The sequence below is a fragment of the Equus asinus genome, chromosome 23 (assembly GCF_041296235.1).
Source record: "Equus asinus isolate D_3611 breed Donkey chromosome 23, EquAss-T2T_v2, whole genome shotgun sequence".
NCBI classification, from domain to species: Eukaryota; Metazoa; Chordata; class Mammalia; order Perissodactyla; family Equidae; genus Equus; species Equus asinus.
This window is the reverse complement of record NC_091812.1, coordinates 12,994,818-13,012,909: the sequence shown is the minus strand read 5'-3', so window position 1 is coordinate 13,012,909 and position 18,092 is coordinate 12,994,818. Positions and strand designations below refer to the sequence as shown.

At 39.3% G+C, this 18,092-nt stretch overlaps 1 protein-coding gene across 6 annotated transcripts in view; it reads left to right on the top strand.

Moving 5' to 3' along the window:
• The window catches only part of LOC123276104 (ATP-binding cassette sub-family D member 2-like), a 40,297-nt gene that overhangs the window by 14,560 nt on the left and 7,645 nt on the right, over window positions 1-18,092 (top strand). For 3 of the 6 annotated variants that reach the window (XR_011497526.1, XR_011497525.1, XR_011497524.1), the window contains exons 5-7: window positions 1,655-1,776; window positions 5,141-5,309; window positions 16,376-16,470. Coding sequence is in view for 3 of the 6 variants with exons in the window: in XM_070495958.1 (XP_070352059.1) it covers window positions 1,655-1,776; window positions 5,141-5,309; window positions 6,047-6,141; window positions 8,327-8,392 (452 nt within the window). In the remaining 3 variants the exon portion in view is untranslated. Of the gene's footprint in view, window positions 1-1,654; window positions 1,777-5,140; window positions 5,310-6,046; window positions 6,142-8,326; window positions 8,425-16,375; window positions 16,471-18,092 lie in introns of those variants that run through there. The other 3 variants (XM_070495958.1, XM_070495957.1, XM_070495960.1) reach the window with 2 other exon arrangements.

Here is an 18,092-nt window from a genome sequence, read left to right as displayed (position 1 = left end):
TCACTCACAGTCTACTCCTCCATGAAGCATTTCCTGTCTCTTGCAGCAAGAAATGATCTTTGCCTCCTCTAAACACCTCCCGTTAACTCTCTTCATAGGCTGCCCTGCATAGTTATTTGGGAACTTGTCTTCTCTCTCCTACCAAACTGTAGGCTCCCTAAGGAAAGAGTCTGAAAATCACATTTATCCTTGCATGTCCTATAGCACCTTGCCTAATTTCTTGCATATCTAGGTGTTCAGTAAATATCTGCTGAGTGCATTTTACCTTATATTATGCGTGGATCTCTTTCAAACCCAGCTGAACTGTCTGTGAGCAAGTAAATATGAAATTATCTGGTAGTCATAATAGGGCACAAGTTAAATATTTGCACTGATATGGAGAAAAAAAACCTTTGCACTGAGATAAATCAGAGAACAATAAATATCAAAGTTGGACTATGACTATCTATATCACTCTAATTTCTTCATTAATTTTCAGCATTTAATTTAGAACTTTGGAAATAATCTATAGACGGGCCAGATAGAGACTCAAATTGTTGGAGAGATTAAAGTAATGACTTGGAGAGAATAATTTTGAAGAATGAGACTAAATTAAATAGATATGCGATAATAACTAGAGAAAATAATAACAGCTAACATTTAGAGAACTTATTATAGGCCATAGATTAGACTAACACTTCATTTGTATTTCACCTTAAAACAAGTCTTTGAGATAGAATTGTTTGAGATAGTATTATTGTCTCCCTCATTTACAAATGAGAAAATAGGCATGGAGAGGATAAGTGGCAAGTTCTACTTACCTTACTACCTGCCAATAAGTAGTAAAGCCTGGATTCAAACCTAGTCTGACTCCTCTTAACCATAATTCTGCATTGACAGTAATTTAGGATGTTCATTCATCTATCCATCCCATCCATGCATCCATGCATCCATTCAATACACATTAAGGAGTACTATGTGCTGGAGACTCTGCTGAGTACTAGGAATAAAGAATAAAACACACATTCTTGACCCTTAAGAAACTTAAAGTCCATTGGAAAGGCCAGCAAAAGTTTCCAGGGAAACCTTTACTAAAGAGTTAACTCTTGAAGAAAGAGCTAGACAAAGAAGGAAGAGAAGTATATTGAAGTCAGAAGAAATCATGTATGCAAATAGCAGAGGATAAATAGAGTATTGCATGTTTGGGCTGCCGCTAGACTGTAGAGTGAGGGTTGGTTAAAACAGGTAGACAGAGGCTGGATTATGAGGGTCAGCTAACTTGCATTTCTATTAAAGGAACTACACTAGAAATATTTGCTTGTATTCCTATTAGTAGTATTTTATTGACCAAATCCATAGTATTTGATTGCCTAGGTGTAATAAGGGCAGGGAGTTGAATTTGGAAAAAGTTAAAAGAATGCTAAATGAAAATAATCATAATTCTTATAGACTTACTTTTGTTCCAAGTCTCCTTCTAAAAAAATAATGAAACAAAAGAAAGCTTTAAATAAAATCTTGTACAAATATTGTATTTTCAATAATTCATTAAATTTCTAGGAAATTGCTGGTACTAATGAAAAATTTACATGTGATTGTTTTGGCCACAATTTCATCTGTATAAAGTAAAACATTTAGTTACTTGAAAAAACTCAATAGTTTTGTAATTTGCTTTTAGATCCAGAGGATGGCCCCAAACAAGCTATGGTTAGTGAACGGACGGAAGCCTTTACTACTGCTCGAAATTTATTGGCCTCTGGAGCTGATGCTATTGAAAGGATTGTGTCTTCATACAAAGAGGTACTTGCATTTCTCGTCATCAATTTGATTAAAATAAGATATATGAAAATCAAGCAAAATGAAAATTACAAGATATACTTAGTATTTTGGAAACATTTTTCTCTACCAAACATTGCTAAGAGTATAATCAAGATAAAAGGCAGCCCTCCCAAGTATATTGCTGCTAATACCCTTTAATTTTTACACTTTCAATTATAACTCCTCTTTTTCTGTCTATAGTATGACGTATTTGTTTTTAATTAAAAAAAAAAAAACACACCCCTAGGTGTGGATTCTGGAGCCAGAGTGCCTAAATTTAAATTCTTGCTCCAGTATTTACAAATTATATGAACTTACTCAAATTCCTTAACCTGTCTGTGTCTGTTTCATCATCTGTGAAATAAGGATGATGATAGCATTGACTTTGTAGGGCTGTTGTGAGTTAATACACGTAGAATGTTTAAAACAATACATATTAAGCAGTCGCTAAATGTTAGCCAGTAATATTACTTATATACCTTGCAAACTTTTACTCATCCTTCATGACAAGTCAAGCCTCACCAACCACCTCTAAAACCCTCTTGTGATTCCACCTTCTTCCCGCCTTCGTTGCAGAGTCTGGCTCTACCTTCTCTGTGTTCACAGTACACCTGGTGCTTTACCACATTGTAATTGACTATCCCCTGCACCAGGCCCTGAGTGGAAAGCAGGAACTGTCTTACTCAGCTTTACATTCTTAATATCCATTTTAATGCTTGGAATGTTGTACGTGGTCGATAAATACTTGCTGAAAGAATGGTAATAAGACCTGCAGATATCACAGTGTTAAGACTGGAAATCATTTTATTCAGTTCAGATGTTACATAATATTCCCATGGACAGACATTCTCACTATTAATTACTCTTGTGGCTTTTGTATCAATATAAATTGCCAGAGCATCTTTATAAATTTAGCTGCCTATTAAATCAGCCTCGAATAAGCCATATAAAAGAGTGACAAAGTTTGTGATTTACCCACAAAACTTTTCAGTCTCATTCAACAACTGATTTCTTGAATTGGGTCAAAAAAATAAAAGTAAAACCAGTTGTTTAGGGCCACGTACCAAACCAACTCAATTTTAAAAAATTTTTCAAATAGTAATTTTGATAATCTGAAGACACAGTTTTGAGGATGTGTTTTTTGATTAATAAATTACTTATTAAAATTAAATGACAAATCAAAATTTTAGCCATCTCACATTAAAATACTTTGGTATCTAAGTCACAGAAAGAACATCAATTAGTTTTTCTAGATTGTCTCCGACACAAAAACTGATTGCATTTTGCTTTATTTTGGCTGACTGTGCTTTGAATCACAGAATGTTCACTTCTAAAGAATCTTATTGCTGCTATGACAGCACATGAAAGCATATGCATTCTCTGCTAGCTCCAGAGGGAGCAAGGGTCCTTTTTAGAGTTAGAGTTCAAGGGCAAACCCCCTGTCTTATATCCCAAAGTAATTTGTCCACAGTCACATTCTCAGGTTTTTTCAGACACTCTGCCCACTCCACCCTGCATCCTGGTCTACTAACTCCTTGCCTCCTGCTTTTCTTTAACTGACCTCTACACTTGGTTTTGGACTTTTTATTTTTTTCTGCAAATATATTTAGCCAGGTTTCTTTTGAATCCATATTTTGTTAATCCTTAGCTCTGTTTTCCTCTGCTTGAGAACTCAGGAGATTTTTGTGGATAACATTTTAGAAATTACCCTTTAAATAGCTATAACATTAGCATATAGAAATGCGATACTAATCCAGCTACAGACCTCTCACACAGTAGAAACACGGTAGAAAGCTTTTGACAGTAATATGCACTCTTTTACTGCTTGTTTTGCACACACAAAAATCTTACACAAATGTCAGCATTGTTGTATTATTCCACAATTTATTGTTTAAGAGACATTTACTAGTGACCTGCCTCGCTTATTGGTACCAGTTTCCTAGTAAACATTTCTGTAAGGGAATGGTTTTTGTGCTTTCCTTTTCACTGAGAAAGATGGTCTTGACAGGAGATGAGTCACCTTTCACAGTACCTTGACAACAAGGTGTTCTTTTAATAGAAAAACAGCAGGAGATTCAGCCTAAATTGGATCACTGGCACGATAGGAGCAAGGTACCACTCTATTGAGCCTTATGGACTAAAGCAGAGATTTATCTCATCTTATCTTTAATCTCACCTAGAAAAAAGTCATATTTAATGTTTTTCTTTGGGCATATAAATCATGTTTGGCTTGAAAAGAAGCTGAATTGTGGAATTTGGACTGAAAAGGAGTTGAAGCTTTTCACTGAGCTCACTCCCAATTTTGGTATCCTCTAGCAGGGATATTTTCTCTGCCAAGCTTAGGAATTTTGACAATCAATTTGACTCAGAAACATTCATTTCTAATAAGAAAAAAAATGTATTTTTTTTCTATTTAAAACCTATTTTAAATTGAAAAAAGATATCAAAATAAAGGATCATAATTTCATTGAATGAACTTAAGCTTTTCACAAAATTTCTAATTTTCTGGAAATGAAATCTGTCATTTAAACGAGTCAAATCAGAAATTTGACTAAAGATTTATTTATTTATGAATATTTTATTTTTTCCTTTTTCTGCCCAAAGCCCCCCGTACATAGTTGTGTATTTTCAGTTGTGGGTCCTTCTAGTTGTGCTATGTGGAACGCTGCCTCAGCATGGCTTCATGAGCAGTGCCGTGTCTGTGCCCAGGATTCCAACTGGTGAACCCTAGGCCGCTGAAGCAGAGCGCACAAACTTAACCACTCGGCCCCGGGGCTGGCCCCAAAAGATTTGTTTTTTTTAAGATTGGTACCTGAGCCAACATCTGCTGCCAATCTTTTTTTTCCCTTCTCTCCAAAGCCCCCCAGTACATAGTGTATATTCTAGTTGTAGGTCCTTCTGGTTCTGCTATGTGCGATGCTACCTCAGCACGGCTTGATGAGCGGTGCTAGGTCTGCACCCAGGATCCAAACCGGCAAAACCCTGGGCCGCTGAAGTGGAGCGTGAAAACTTAACCACTTGGCCGTGGGGCCAGCCCCTTGACCAAAGATTTTTAAGTCTCACTAATATTCTGAAATCTTTACATTTCGTTTTTAACCGTGACTTGAATGAATAATTTTTTATGTGTTTTATAATCCCAATCAAACTTACATTGACATGTTGCTATGTTGCTCTCTTGATAAGCTTTTTACCGTTACTTGTTTTAGTTATTAGATATGTTATTTATTTTTCATGTGTAATAACATAGGATCTTTAACATTAAATCAAACAGCTTATATGATTGCATATTTTTTTAAGTCTGTCTTGAGTATATTAACTCTATTTTATTTCTCTGTGTTGGTTTTAGATCACTGAATTAGCAGGCTATACTGCTCGAGTGTACAATATGTTTTGGGTCTTTGATGAAGTGAAAAGAGGCATTTATAAGAGAACTGCTGTCATGCAAGAGTCTGAAAACCATAGCAAGAATGGAGCTAACATAGAATTATCCCTCAGTGATACGTTGGAAATCAAAGGTATTAGACTCAAATGTTTTTATATTTTTCCTGTATTTAAGTGTTTATCAACAGAACTAAAGTTTTTTAGAAGCTAGTCTTTAACAGATAAAAGAAACCAACATTTATTTATTTAAATAGTTATTCCTAAACTTAGTATTGCAGTTTGAGGAGCGGTGACTAACATTACCATTAAAAAAAAATTGTTACCTTTATTTAGAACAAATTTTCTAGAATTATTTTTGGAAACTGCACATATGGCAGAATGAATTGTTTGCTTTTAAAAATCAAATAACAGAATTAGAACTAATGTCATATTGTTCTTCATCATCCTATGTTTTTAAACTTATTTGGTTATCATATTTTTAAAAATTATATATAAATGTCTTAATTCCCTTTTTGGGGCACCGTGTTTTTTCTGTAAGAAAGGTTAATTTAGAGAAGCAAGTAGTTGTAAAGAGTATGGCTGGCTTATATCAGATAGAGTTTAGCTTTGCTCTCATTATGATGTTGACATTAGATTATTGGTAAGTAATGTTTCTGAGAAAGATTTTCCAAGTAGATGTGTCAAAATGTCCAAATTTACGTTAAACTTTTCTTTAGATATAGATATCTATATTTCACTTGGTTTTCTGATTTGTTACTGTGAATTATCTTTATAACGAATTTATCTATGTTGCATTATACTTTAAGTTATTTACGTAATTAACAATAAAGTGTGATAGCTTTTGTAACTTAAGTAGTTCCTTAACTTGTAGGAAAAGTTATTGATGTGGATCATGGAATTATTTGTGAAAATGTTCCCATAATTACACCAAGGGGAGAAGTGGTGGCTTCCAGGCTAAACTTCAAAGTAAGATGATATTCAAGAATCTTCTGATTGTTGCCATCACACTAATACAAAACAACACAGAATTTAGGTACATTTGTTAAATACTTGGAGGAGCATATGGAAACGAGGGGAAATCAAGAAAGGTATGCACAGTGGCTCAAATACAGAAGCAATTACTTCCTCAGAAAGCAGAAAGAAAGAGATATTTGATGTCTACTGCTTTATTGCCAGGTTGAAAATTAAAATTACAGTTCACTGAGAGCCTATACAAGGTTCCTCAACGGTTTTTCACACTGGGTTTTCCCTCATCTGAAAAAAACAGGCCAAGAGATGGTGAGGATCCATAATTAGTGTTTTAATACATTTGGCAGGACTCAGTGTTTTTCACGTTCTGTGATACCGGGATCTGCGTCTTCACTGTCATGTGTTAAACCTTTAAATCTTGTCCAAAAGTCATGTCACTACCTAGAGAATCCTTCTGTGAATTCCAGGCAGATTGCCATCTTTCTGCTTCCGCCTCCTCACCTTTAAAATGGGGAGAATAACGGTAACCTGCCTTTTGGATGTGAGGATTAAATGAGACAGTTGGTGCAAAGCAGTTGGCACAGGATCTGGCACAAAGTGAAGCCTTCAATAAATTATGATTACAGTAGTTTTGATTTCCCTCCAGTCAGAACAGAGTTTAGTTGAAGTTAGTGGCTATGTCACAGCTGTGTCTCAGGCTGGTGTCTGCCGCCCTGAGCTAAGCCATACAAACCCCTAGAATAACTTTTCAAAAGCCTGTTAGCCTCTTGAGGCTCCTACACTTCTTTATTTTATTTTATTTTATTTTATTTTATTTTATTTTATTTTATTGCAGTAACAGTGGATTCTAACCTTATGTAGCTTTCAGATTTACGTTGTAATATATTTCGAATTCTGTGTTGATTACGTCATGTTCACCACCCAAAAACTAATGATAGTCCGTCACCTCACATGTGAGCCTCATCGCCCCTTTGGCTCTCTCCCCTCCCCCCTCCCCCTATGGTAACCACCAATCCAATCTCCGTTGCTCTGTGTGTGTTTGTCATTGTTTTTATCTTGTACTTATGAGTGAGATCACACGGTGTTTGACTTTCTCCCTCTGGTTTATTTCACTTCACATAATACCCTCAAGGTCCATCCACGTTGTCACAAATGGCCGGATCTCATCGTTTCTTAGGGCTGGGTAGCATTCCATTGTGTATACATACCGCGTCTTCTTTACCCATTCTTCCCTTGATGGGCACCTAGGTTGCTTCCAAGTTCTGGCTGTTGTGAATAATGCTGCAGTGAACCTAGGGGTGCATGTGTCTTTCTGCATTGGTGTTTTCAAGTTCTTTGGATAAATACCCAGCAGTGGTAGATGTAGTCTTAGTTTTCCCAGGATACTCCCTACTGCTTTCCATAGTGGCTGCACCAGTCTGCACTCCCACCAGCAGTGCAGGAGAATTCCCTTCTCTCGACATCCTCTCTCCCACACTTGTCTCTTGTCTTGTTGATTAGAGCCATTCTGACCAGAGTAAGGTGACATCTCATTGTACTTTTTCTTTGCATTTCTCTGATCGCTAATGATGTTGAGCTCCTCTCCATATGCCTGTTGGCCATCCGTATATCTTCTTTTGAGAAGTCACTGCTCAGATCTTTTGCCCGTTTTTTTAATTGGGTTGTTGACTTTTTTTGTTGTTGAGGTGTATGAGTTCTTTCTGTATTTTGGGTATTAACCCCTTATCCGATATACGGTTTGCAAGTATCTTCTCCCAGGGGTTAGGTTGCATTTTGGTTTCATGGATGGTTTCCTTTGCCGCGCAGAAGATTTTTTTACTTTGATGTAGTCCCATTTGTTCATTTTGTATTTTGTTTCCATTGCCCAGTCAGACGTGGTACTTGAACATAGGCTGCCAAGACTGATGTCAAAGGGCTGACTGCCTATGTTTTCTTCCATACGTTGCATGGTTTCGGGTCTGACGTTCAAGTAAAACCCGAGGGAGGAGGCTGCAGTTCCCCGAGAGCGAGCCTGGCGGGGACCCTGCGTCCCTGTCAGTGCACCTTCCCGCTCCGCGAAGGTCTGAAATGAAATATGTGGTCCTTCTGGGAAACATGAAGCAGCCTAGAGTGAGATGAGGGGGACAAAACAGAAAAAAAAAATTAATGGAAAAAAAATCAAGCTTGTAACTTCTGTCTCCAGGCTTCACAAGATGCACTTGTACTTCCAACCCTAAGATACAGAGTGATGTTCAGCATGACTCCATAATCCTGTGGCCTTGAGAACCTCAGCAGACATCAGTTAAGTCATTTACGGATAACTGCAAATTAAATTAGTTCATCCTAATTACGCAAAAATGATAAATTCAAATAAGCAAGGTAATTCAATTCTGAATTAAAAATTTTTTCAATCACTTGACATCTCAAATCAAAGCAAATGGGTAATGTTACCAATTATATCAATTCAACTCTATATTTCAATACATAAACATATGATGAACAATTAAAATTCTTATGTGATATGCATTTAACTTGTCAACATTTATGCTACAGTAGGGAACCACACTCGAGAAACAGGGTTATGTCCTTGAAAACCAAAGAAGGTTATCACAAAAGAGTCTTTGTAAGAATCCAGCAACAGGATGAGTCCCCAAAATCTATTAAGTAAACTATCCCACAGGAAAAGTGAGGCAGATCACACTAGTAAAGGCAACACTGTGGAAGCTTATGAAATAGTTTTCAAGGGAAACATTTGATACATAATAAAAATATTTAGTTTTAGGAAGCAGTATGATAGGCTCTGATATGGTTGCACTTATGAGTACAGGACTTTCATAGGAAGGAAAGAAATGGAAATTCACTGAATGTCTGTGTTTTGTCGTGCATCACTAAATACCTTCGATTACATTATAGCATTGGAAAGTAGGAAGCAGAAATGTTAAATAACTTGGTGTAGGCCACACAGTAATACATGACAGAACTAGGACTTAAACTCCATCTTCTAATTACACATCCATTATTCTTGTCACATCAATACCACTTTATCCTGAACTAGTACTCAAAATATGATAGTGCTTAAAATATTTGCTTAAGCATTTCTTAGGATTTCTGATCAAGGTCAATTCAAATTCCAATTTCAAGGCTAATGAATAAGAAAGTGACCTTTAAAAGGAAAAAAATACGTAAAAAATATACATGCATTCCGGGTGGCATTATGAATCTTCAAACTTTCGATATTCTTTGTGTCTCGTGTAAGGATGAAAAAAGTTATCTATTGCTGTATAACAAACCACAACAAAGTGGAGTAGCTTGAAACAGTAAGTTATTCTTGTCTCTTATTGTTCTGTGGATTGGCTGGGATTCGCTGGGCAGTTCTTGCTTGGGGTCTCCTAGGAAGTACAGTCAGATGTCAGCTTGGGCTGAAATCCTCTTTGCCTCTATTGTGCTGGATGTCAAGATGGTTGATTTCTGTGTTTGCTGAGGATGCTGGCTGTTATCTTATTCGGGGCTGCCAACTGGAGGGCTTGCATGTGGCCTCTTCATGTGACTTGGGCATCTCTCAAAGTGGTGGCTGGGTTCCAAAAGAAAGCATCCCAAGAGGAAATATTCCAAAAGACCAGGCTTCTTACAGCCTAGCCTCAGAAGTCCCAGAAAGTCACCTCCACAGCATCCTATTGGTTGAGCCAGTCACTGAGACCTAGGGGGAGGGATGTAGACTCCATCTTTTGATATGAGAAGCAGCAGGCAATAAGGGAGGGAGGGAGACTGCCCATCTCACCTTAGTCTTTAGCCTCCCATCTGGCATCTCTACTTTACCCAACTGAGTTAGAAGGGGAAATAGATGATACAACTACAATAACACAAATTATTGTGTGGTGTTTTCTCTATCTCTTTGGCACTCTCTCTTTCTCTGGAAACACAGCACTTCTTGAATGAATGGATAAATGAGTCTCTCCCTTTTCCTCTCTACTCCTTTTTTGCCTCCTCACCTTTCTTTTCTTCTTCTTAACTGCAGATGAAAGGTTAAAAAAAATGTTTTAAGCAGCAACATACTCTAATTAGTAAATCTTATAGTTAGTTTCTACTCAGATCTCCCATTTGATGTCTACCTCCCTGATTCAGTCATCGTCCTATCAGGGAAGGTGATAAGAATGCAAGCAAAGGAGAGAAGAGAGGGAAAAATGGGAAAGCAAAAGTAGATTATCAAGGGAAGAAGGAAAATATAAATGGAAAGGGAAATAAATCAGGAGCACTGAACACTGTTAAGCCCAAATGGCTGAAAAGACAAAGGGAAAGAAGCAAATTTTTCCCTTATGATGCTGCATCCATCCTTCCTTCCTTTCCAATCCATGGCTGCCATCGCCAGCCTAGTCTAACCTTATTTCTTAATGCCTGAATTTTTGCTATATCATCTTACCTAATCTCCCTGCCTAGTTTTTACCCCTTAGAAATCATCAAAAATGGGGCCAGCCAGGTGGTGTAGTGGTTAAGATTGTGTGCTCCTCTTTGGCGGCCTGGGGTTTGTAGGTTCCCATTCTGGCACAGACCTATACACTGCTTATCAGGCAATGCTGTGGCAGGCGAACCACGGATGAAATGGAGGAAGATGGGCACAGATGTTAGCTCAGGGCCAATCTTCCTCCAAGAAAAGGGAAAGAAATAAAATAAAATAGATCATCAAAAACACTCCTTTCCTCATGGTGCTCTCAATTACAAAAAAAAGAAAAGAGAACACTAAATGACTTCTGAAGGATTAAGTCCAATATAAACATTTTAAGAATTTTCATAATCTGACCTAACTTTCCTTGCCACTCTTGTTTCTCAAGTCTCCCATATGTGAAACTCTTTACTCAGCCAGAGCACTCTACTCAATGTATCCAAATACACAGAAAAATGAGACTAGATCTCACTATTACATCATGAAAAATACAAAACTGAATCAAGGAAAATAACAGACAACAAATATTACATTACAGAAAGCAGTGTGGTGACATTATAAGCTTATAATTATAGCGGTTATGGTCCAAATCACTTCTCACGAATACAGCCTTCTCCTTTTGTCTTCTGTCCTTTGCTCTAAGGATCCTATCACCAGGAGCATTCCCCGCCGCTCTCTGCCTTCCTAAATCCTGTCTCATCAGGACCCACAACATTAACTGACTAATTTGGAAGAAGTGTGATTAATAGAATTATTCTGGACCTGAAGTCCCTTGTTAACACTACAGCATCAGATTTGATTCTCGATGGACACCAAGTCACTCAAATTCCATCTCAGTTTTTACTCTGTAGATTTGTTCAGTATACGGTTGATTAAAGGACCATTCACCCCAGTTTGGTAGATAATTCAACCAGCCTCCAATCCAAAGTTTGCACAACTTTGATTTGTAGTAATTACAAACAGTAATTACAGAAACAGTTAAAACATTCATTGCTAATACTGTAACTCTTTGGGAACCTGATATAAATGCAGTTTAAAAAAAACAGGATATTTGAAGATAGTAACGTACACTGTGATTAACAAGATTTTGTGGTGAGAGTAGTTTATTGTCAGGTATAATTAAAGCTGTAGATGCTATTCTGAAAGTACAGACTTTAGGGGGCAAGGGAAGAGAGTTTTTGAAGCAAAGTACAAATTAGGAATAATTACAGTGATGGTTATGGAATGTCAACATCCATTTCATCATGATGAGCTCAGTCTCCTTCAAAATTCACTCGAGTCCGGGAAATCATTAGTGTAAGACAAAAGGCAGCTTTGGGAAAAATACCTTTGAAGTATTAAGGAGTAGAGTGATTGGCAGTCAGCAAACATAAAAATGGATGAAAGGGTAAATGTCTTGATCACCTACGGAAAGTGTACACTTCAAGTATCGTATTAAAAAACCAGTTTTCTTTTTCATGTCCAATGTTGAATGCACCTGCAATTGTTTTTTAATCTATTTTGATCCCCAAACTGGATATAACTAAATGTTTTATGGGAGTTTATAAAGGTGATGAAATTATAAAGAAAAGTAAGTGAAAGATTATCAGACAGGAGAGTGGAGGCTTCTGGGGTGATATCAACATTGTATGATTTGACATGAGTGGTGGGTCTGTGGGTGCTCACTTCATTCTCCTTGTTTATGGTTTATGCGTGTTGCTGTTTACAAAGCAGTTATGTAGAAAATCCGCTGACACTAATACCTTCGACAGTTCATTAGCCCAAGGGTGTCTGTTATGCTTTAACCAGGGCTTTGCTCACGTTCCCTTTTGCCCACATGAAGCCAGTTGTGCATTAAGAGATGACACAAACATCTCTTGAAACAAGAGATTTCTTCTTGTTTTCTAGAAGAAATAGCGAGGCTGGTCTAGCGCTTGGTGATATTTCCAAACAGTCCTTTTGTGAAGGGCCGTGAGAAGATGTCCTTCTTCAGCCAAGGATGAAGTCTTATACTTGGTATTATTTAAAGTACCTGATGCCATGCTACACAACTAGTGTGTGTGCATCCATTCATCTGACAGATATTTATTGACTCACCTACCAGCTGACTCCCTGGGAAGTCAGAGCAGTTTGCCAACTAATATGGTTAATTGGGATTTGATAAGTGCTATAAAGACACCAGAGATTCAGCAGTTTTTCCCAGCTATCGAACTTATTTTGGCTAATGGATATCACTCCCACTCCCATTTCAATCTTACAAAGGGATGCTAGAAGAGGATTGACCAGTCAGAAGGCGGAAACTTAATAAAAATTGAAAGTCAGAGACGGGAGGGAATGAAAGCAGCAGAGGAAGAAGGAGGCAGAGACTGGACAGCCAGCAAGGCCTCAGTGCCCTGCACAGTTTAAGCTGAGCCAGGTATTCTTCCTGTTTCCTTGCTTGATCTTTGCTTGATCCTCCCTCTTGCCGACGCCCTCACCTGGAGGAGTCAAGCCCAGCACAGATGCCACTGAGACAGGTCAAAGCCAGGGAAAGGTCCTGGGATCAAAACTTGGCTAAGTATGATCCAAACTTCCAAGCAGTCAGAAGTAGAAAGAGCCAGAAGATAAACCTAACCCATTTTTGAAGGGGTGCCAAAGGTGAAAAGCAGGAAAACCAAAATTACTCATCAAGTCTAAAGGGGGAGCACAGAGCCAGAAGCTGAGAGGAGAAGAGGAGTCAAGCAAGTCAGTGCCAGGTAAAAACAGAAATAGAGAGTTGAAAAAAAAAACAAAGCAAAGCGAAATGAAGGGTCCAAGACAATAATTGGGAGCATTCCTTGGGGTTTGATAATGGATTTTATGGGTTAGCTTAAGTTAAAAGCAAAAGATGTGAGCGGGTACCTTCCTTCCTTCTGACATTATCTCCCACCTTATCAACAGTCCATTGTTACCAAGGCATTAACAACACTTACTAAACAAAGTCTAGAAGCCCTTTGGGCAGTCTTGCTAAAAACCATCTTAGTCTAGACTGATTTGGCCTTGAGGATGACCACATCTCCTCAGGACAGTTCTCCCTGGATTCCTCCATTGGCTATTTTGGGAAATGACGCACTTGGACAAATGGTCTACCTAAATGAATGATTCAGGTCTGAGCAGCATGAGACACTGGCAGATAGGAATGCCTCCCTTAGCAGCAGGAAATTCAGCACTTACCATGTCCCATGCGGCATGCTCTCCCAGAATACTTTTAATATGATATCCCAGTGTATTTAACATTTTCAAATTACTCCATTTGGTTAAAATCAATTAGGTTTTTTTGAGGATCTTGGTCTTTCTCCAGCCCAGTTTAAACCATAATTTCCTGAAGACTAGGATTATCTCGCCATGTTCTTTTTCACGTCCCCGTCGTTTCTAGTCAAGCCTCAAAATGTGAAGTCTGCACTGTGGGTTCATAGCACCTCAGAGATCATCTCGATTCTCCCCATCCCACAGTGGGAAATTGACCTCAGTCAACGTGGAGTAGAGTGTTTAGTATCAGCCTTAAAATAAGTGTTTTCTTTTTTATTGTCTTTTCTTCCTGTCTGCTTTTCAGAGTAGAAGCAACAGTAATTTACACTTTTCTACTATGTGACCTACACTCCACAGGTACCTTATAATAGCTGAGCCAGGGCTTAACAAAGGAGTTGGGTGTGTGTGGTATTTGTGTGAGCATGTGCTTGTGTGTATGTGTGTGTGTGTGTCACAATCTGATTGCCGATGTGGGATGGGAGATGGGAAAGAATGTTTAGGCACTTGTGTATTTATATCAAAGAGATGGTAGGACCCACAAAAAAGAATTCATTTTTTGTGATGTTAATGTTATATTTTGGGGGGAGGTTTTCGGGGAGGAAGATTTGCTTCTAAGGGGTGGACTCATATCTCTGTGTGGGGAGGCTCAGTTATAACGACAACTGAAGTCTCTCCTGGCATTAGGATATTTCATTCTCGTAGGGAGAAATGCAATGCTCATCCCTCCTCCCTCACATCCCCCCCACCACTTCCTTGGTGCCCTTCCAAGGTAGGGCCCTTGGTGCTGGCTGCTCAGTCCTCCCCCAGGGGTGGCTTTCCAAGGCCAAGAGGGCCGGAGAGGGCTGCTGCCAGAGATGCTTCTGTTCTGGCTCCTTCTCACTCCCCTTGCTGTCTGCTGGGGCTTTTGGTGGCAGCACCTAGTCCTGAGGGGGTTAGAGTACCACCCTGGAGCGGATGGTGTATGCACCAGCAAGCATCCAGTCAATTCATGAGTTATCCTCTGCGTGAGCTGGGCTGTGATGTGCCGTTATCTTCCTGCTCCCATTTTACACTTCACACACCAGCTTTCTCTCCAGACAGTTGTTTGATCACTAACTACTTCGAATATCATGACCATAGGCTCATTTATTTTTTTCTGTTTTAAAGGATGGTGCTGGTGTGCACAGGGAGCAGCCACGTCAATTTACACATTTGCCAAGGTATCCGATTGTGAGCTGCCTATCAAGGTGCTGACTTTAATAAAAGCTTATTACCATGAGCATTATTTAGCATTTATGTGGCTCCTCACAATTGTTTACCCATTATTTCTCAGCGCTCCCCTGTCCAGGTGATCAGTGTTAGCAACCCGCATTGTAGAGGCAATAAATCCGGGGTCCTGGAGAGGTTTTAGTAATATCCCCAAAAGGACACAAAGTGAATAACCACAGAACAGTGACTTTCCTGGAACCCCTTGAAACTGGCCTGGACCCCTCTCCCTCTAGCATACTTGGCGAGTTTACTCATTCCATCATCTGGTTTGCAGACCTGCACAGGGTGGGCTCTTCTCACAGATTGCAGCTCGGATACCCTGAGGCCTTCCCTGGCAACCTTATCTACAACAGCATCCCTTCCCCAAGGCTCTGTCACATTCCTGTGTTTATGGACTCCACAGAGCCTAGTGCCACCTGAAGTTATCTCGTTTATGTGAAGTTGTGTGTCTTTGTGTTTGTTGTCTGTCTGCACCATTCAGGAAGGTCATCACTATGAAAATAGCAGTCTTGCCTGGGTTGTTCATGCTGTGTCCATCCTCTTTGTTGAAAGCACCTGTCATTACAGTAGGCACTCAATAATGCTTGTTGAGAGAATGACAAAGACAGACCCTGTAAATACTGTTACTCACACGTCATTTTCTTTGCCTTTTCATCTCTTTCTGGATTTTCTGGCCATAGTCACACATACAGTCAGTTATTCTCAATTACGCTGGAGCTAATGATCCAGGCTGTGGATGGCCCAGGTCCTTGGCTTCCTTCCCTCTCTGGCTTCCTCTCCTCTGGAGATTCCTCCAGATCTTTCGGTCTTTTCTGGCCTTAGTTGAGAGGGGTCGAGAGGAGAGTAGGGCAATGAAAGTCCTATTAGACAATTTTGCAAGTTCTAATAGCTTTTGACAGGTACAAAGTTGAAATTATTGATCTGAAGATTTATTTTTTACCTTATTTGTGGATTTAAAAAATTGCATCTGTTTTATATGCAGTACAGTGAAAAGTGCTTTGAAGAAGTTAAAAGCACTGGATAAATGTAAGAGAGAATTATGTATGCATGTAGTCCCATTAACCTTGGTAATTGAGACTTGGTTGTAGATTTAAAATATAATTAGTTTTGATAGAACAGTAGCTCACACTTTTCTAATGAGTAGAGCCAGACAAGGCTTAGAAAACGTACCTTTGGTAGATTTTATTTTTGAGCCATCAAATCAAGACAAAGCTTACAATCCCTTCAGAGGCTAAAAGGGTGGCAGTAGTGGTGATTTCTCATCAAGTCAGAATAGGCAAATGGTCTTAAATGATTGAATTTTCTTGCTTCAAATTTCAGGACAATGAGAATACAGTTTCCTCCAAAAAAATCTTAGGCTGATCTTGGAAGAAAGACCCCCTGGATCATCTAAAAATAAAGTTTTCTATTTAAAGGTTGGTTTTAATGTTCATTATAGCCCTATGTGCTACCAGAAAATGGTTTGCCTTTTTGTTTTAAACATAAGGAATCAATGTAATGCCTTATACCTGATAGCCTGTGCTGTTGTATTTGGTCCTCCCTACGACTCTGTCCATAGATATTATTGTTGCCACTTTATAGATGAAAAAACAGAAGCAAAACCATTAAGTGCCTTCCCCAAGGTCTTAAAAGAAGTCACCAAGAAGGTGGTGTGGCTCAAGTCTCCTGACTCCAGTTTACTATTCCCCACAATAACGTTGGAAAACCACATTGGAACGGGAAGACTCATTCCAAGTACTGCTGTCACACCAGCAAGCTTCAAAGGTCAGGCAGATATTTTACTTTATGGTTAAATTGGCCACGTTTGCTCAGTGTGTACTATATCCCAGGCCCTGTGCTTTGCCCTGGGAGGATTCAGAGAAAGTAAAAGACGGATTAGACTTTCCTGGCTCTTACAAGCTGGTGGGAATGGGAGACACATACATACAAACGTGGAAGGGCAAGGGGGACAGTGCACTAAGAGAGATACACAGCTCTGTGGGAGCAGGGGAGGAGCAGTCTCTGAACACGTTCCAGGAAAGGGGTCACCTTCCATGCCAAGATTAACTTTGCATGAATAAAGATTTAAGTGAGGACAGATTGAGAAGAGTGAAGAGGGGAATGGGGTGTCGACCAAATTTCATCCACCTGCAATTTTACCTACTCAAATTTTATCTACCACGGCAAGAAGTTAGTGTCTAATATTTTAAAATTACTTTTAATTACAAGTATTTGCGTATTAGTTATATAAATAGAGGTAAACACCAGAACAACTATGATAGAAACGGCTCAAGTGGTTTCCATGGGGAATGGAACTGGGGGGATAGGAAGGATTGGGGTTGTGAGGTGGGGGAGGGCCTGCCGTGGTTCTTTATAAAGCCTTCAGTACTATTTGGTTTTAAAGGCACAGGTATGGATTCCTTAGATAAATATTAATTTTTCAGTGAGCCTTAAAGAATGAGTAAGGTTTCTACGAGGAGAGGGAGGAGGTGGGTATTTCTAGCAGAAGACCCAACATTAACACAGAGAGAGGCGGCAGGAGAGCAGAGGGCAGAGCAGGTAACCCATTAGGATGACTGTGGAACACACCTCCCTGCGTGGGGTCACATGAGCTGGTGCTTGACTGCAGAAGGCCTTGGATAGAAGGGCGCGTGCGCGCAAAACACACACACACACACACACACACACACACACACACACACTCATGTGGCTGTCGGCAGGAAAGCAATAAAGGGTATTGGGCAAAGGGGTGATATGCTCAGAACTGAGCTTTACGTACAGCAGTGGTTCTCACCTTGGAGATTACCTTGCTTGTTAAAATTGCTGGGCCCCACATCAAAGTTTCTTCTTGAGTAGGTCCAGAGTGAGGCCCGAGAATCTGCGTTTCTAATAAGTTCCCTGGCAATGCTAATGCTGCTGGTCTGGGAACCACAATTTAAGAAGCAATAATAGAGTAATCTAGCAACGAGGAGAAGTCGAGACTAGAGTAGTGGGAGAATGAAGGTCAAGGGACTGTTCCACTAGGACAGAGCAGAAGGAATGGGGCCCTGATGGGGAG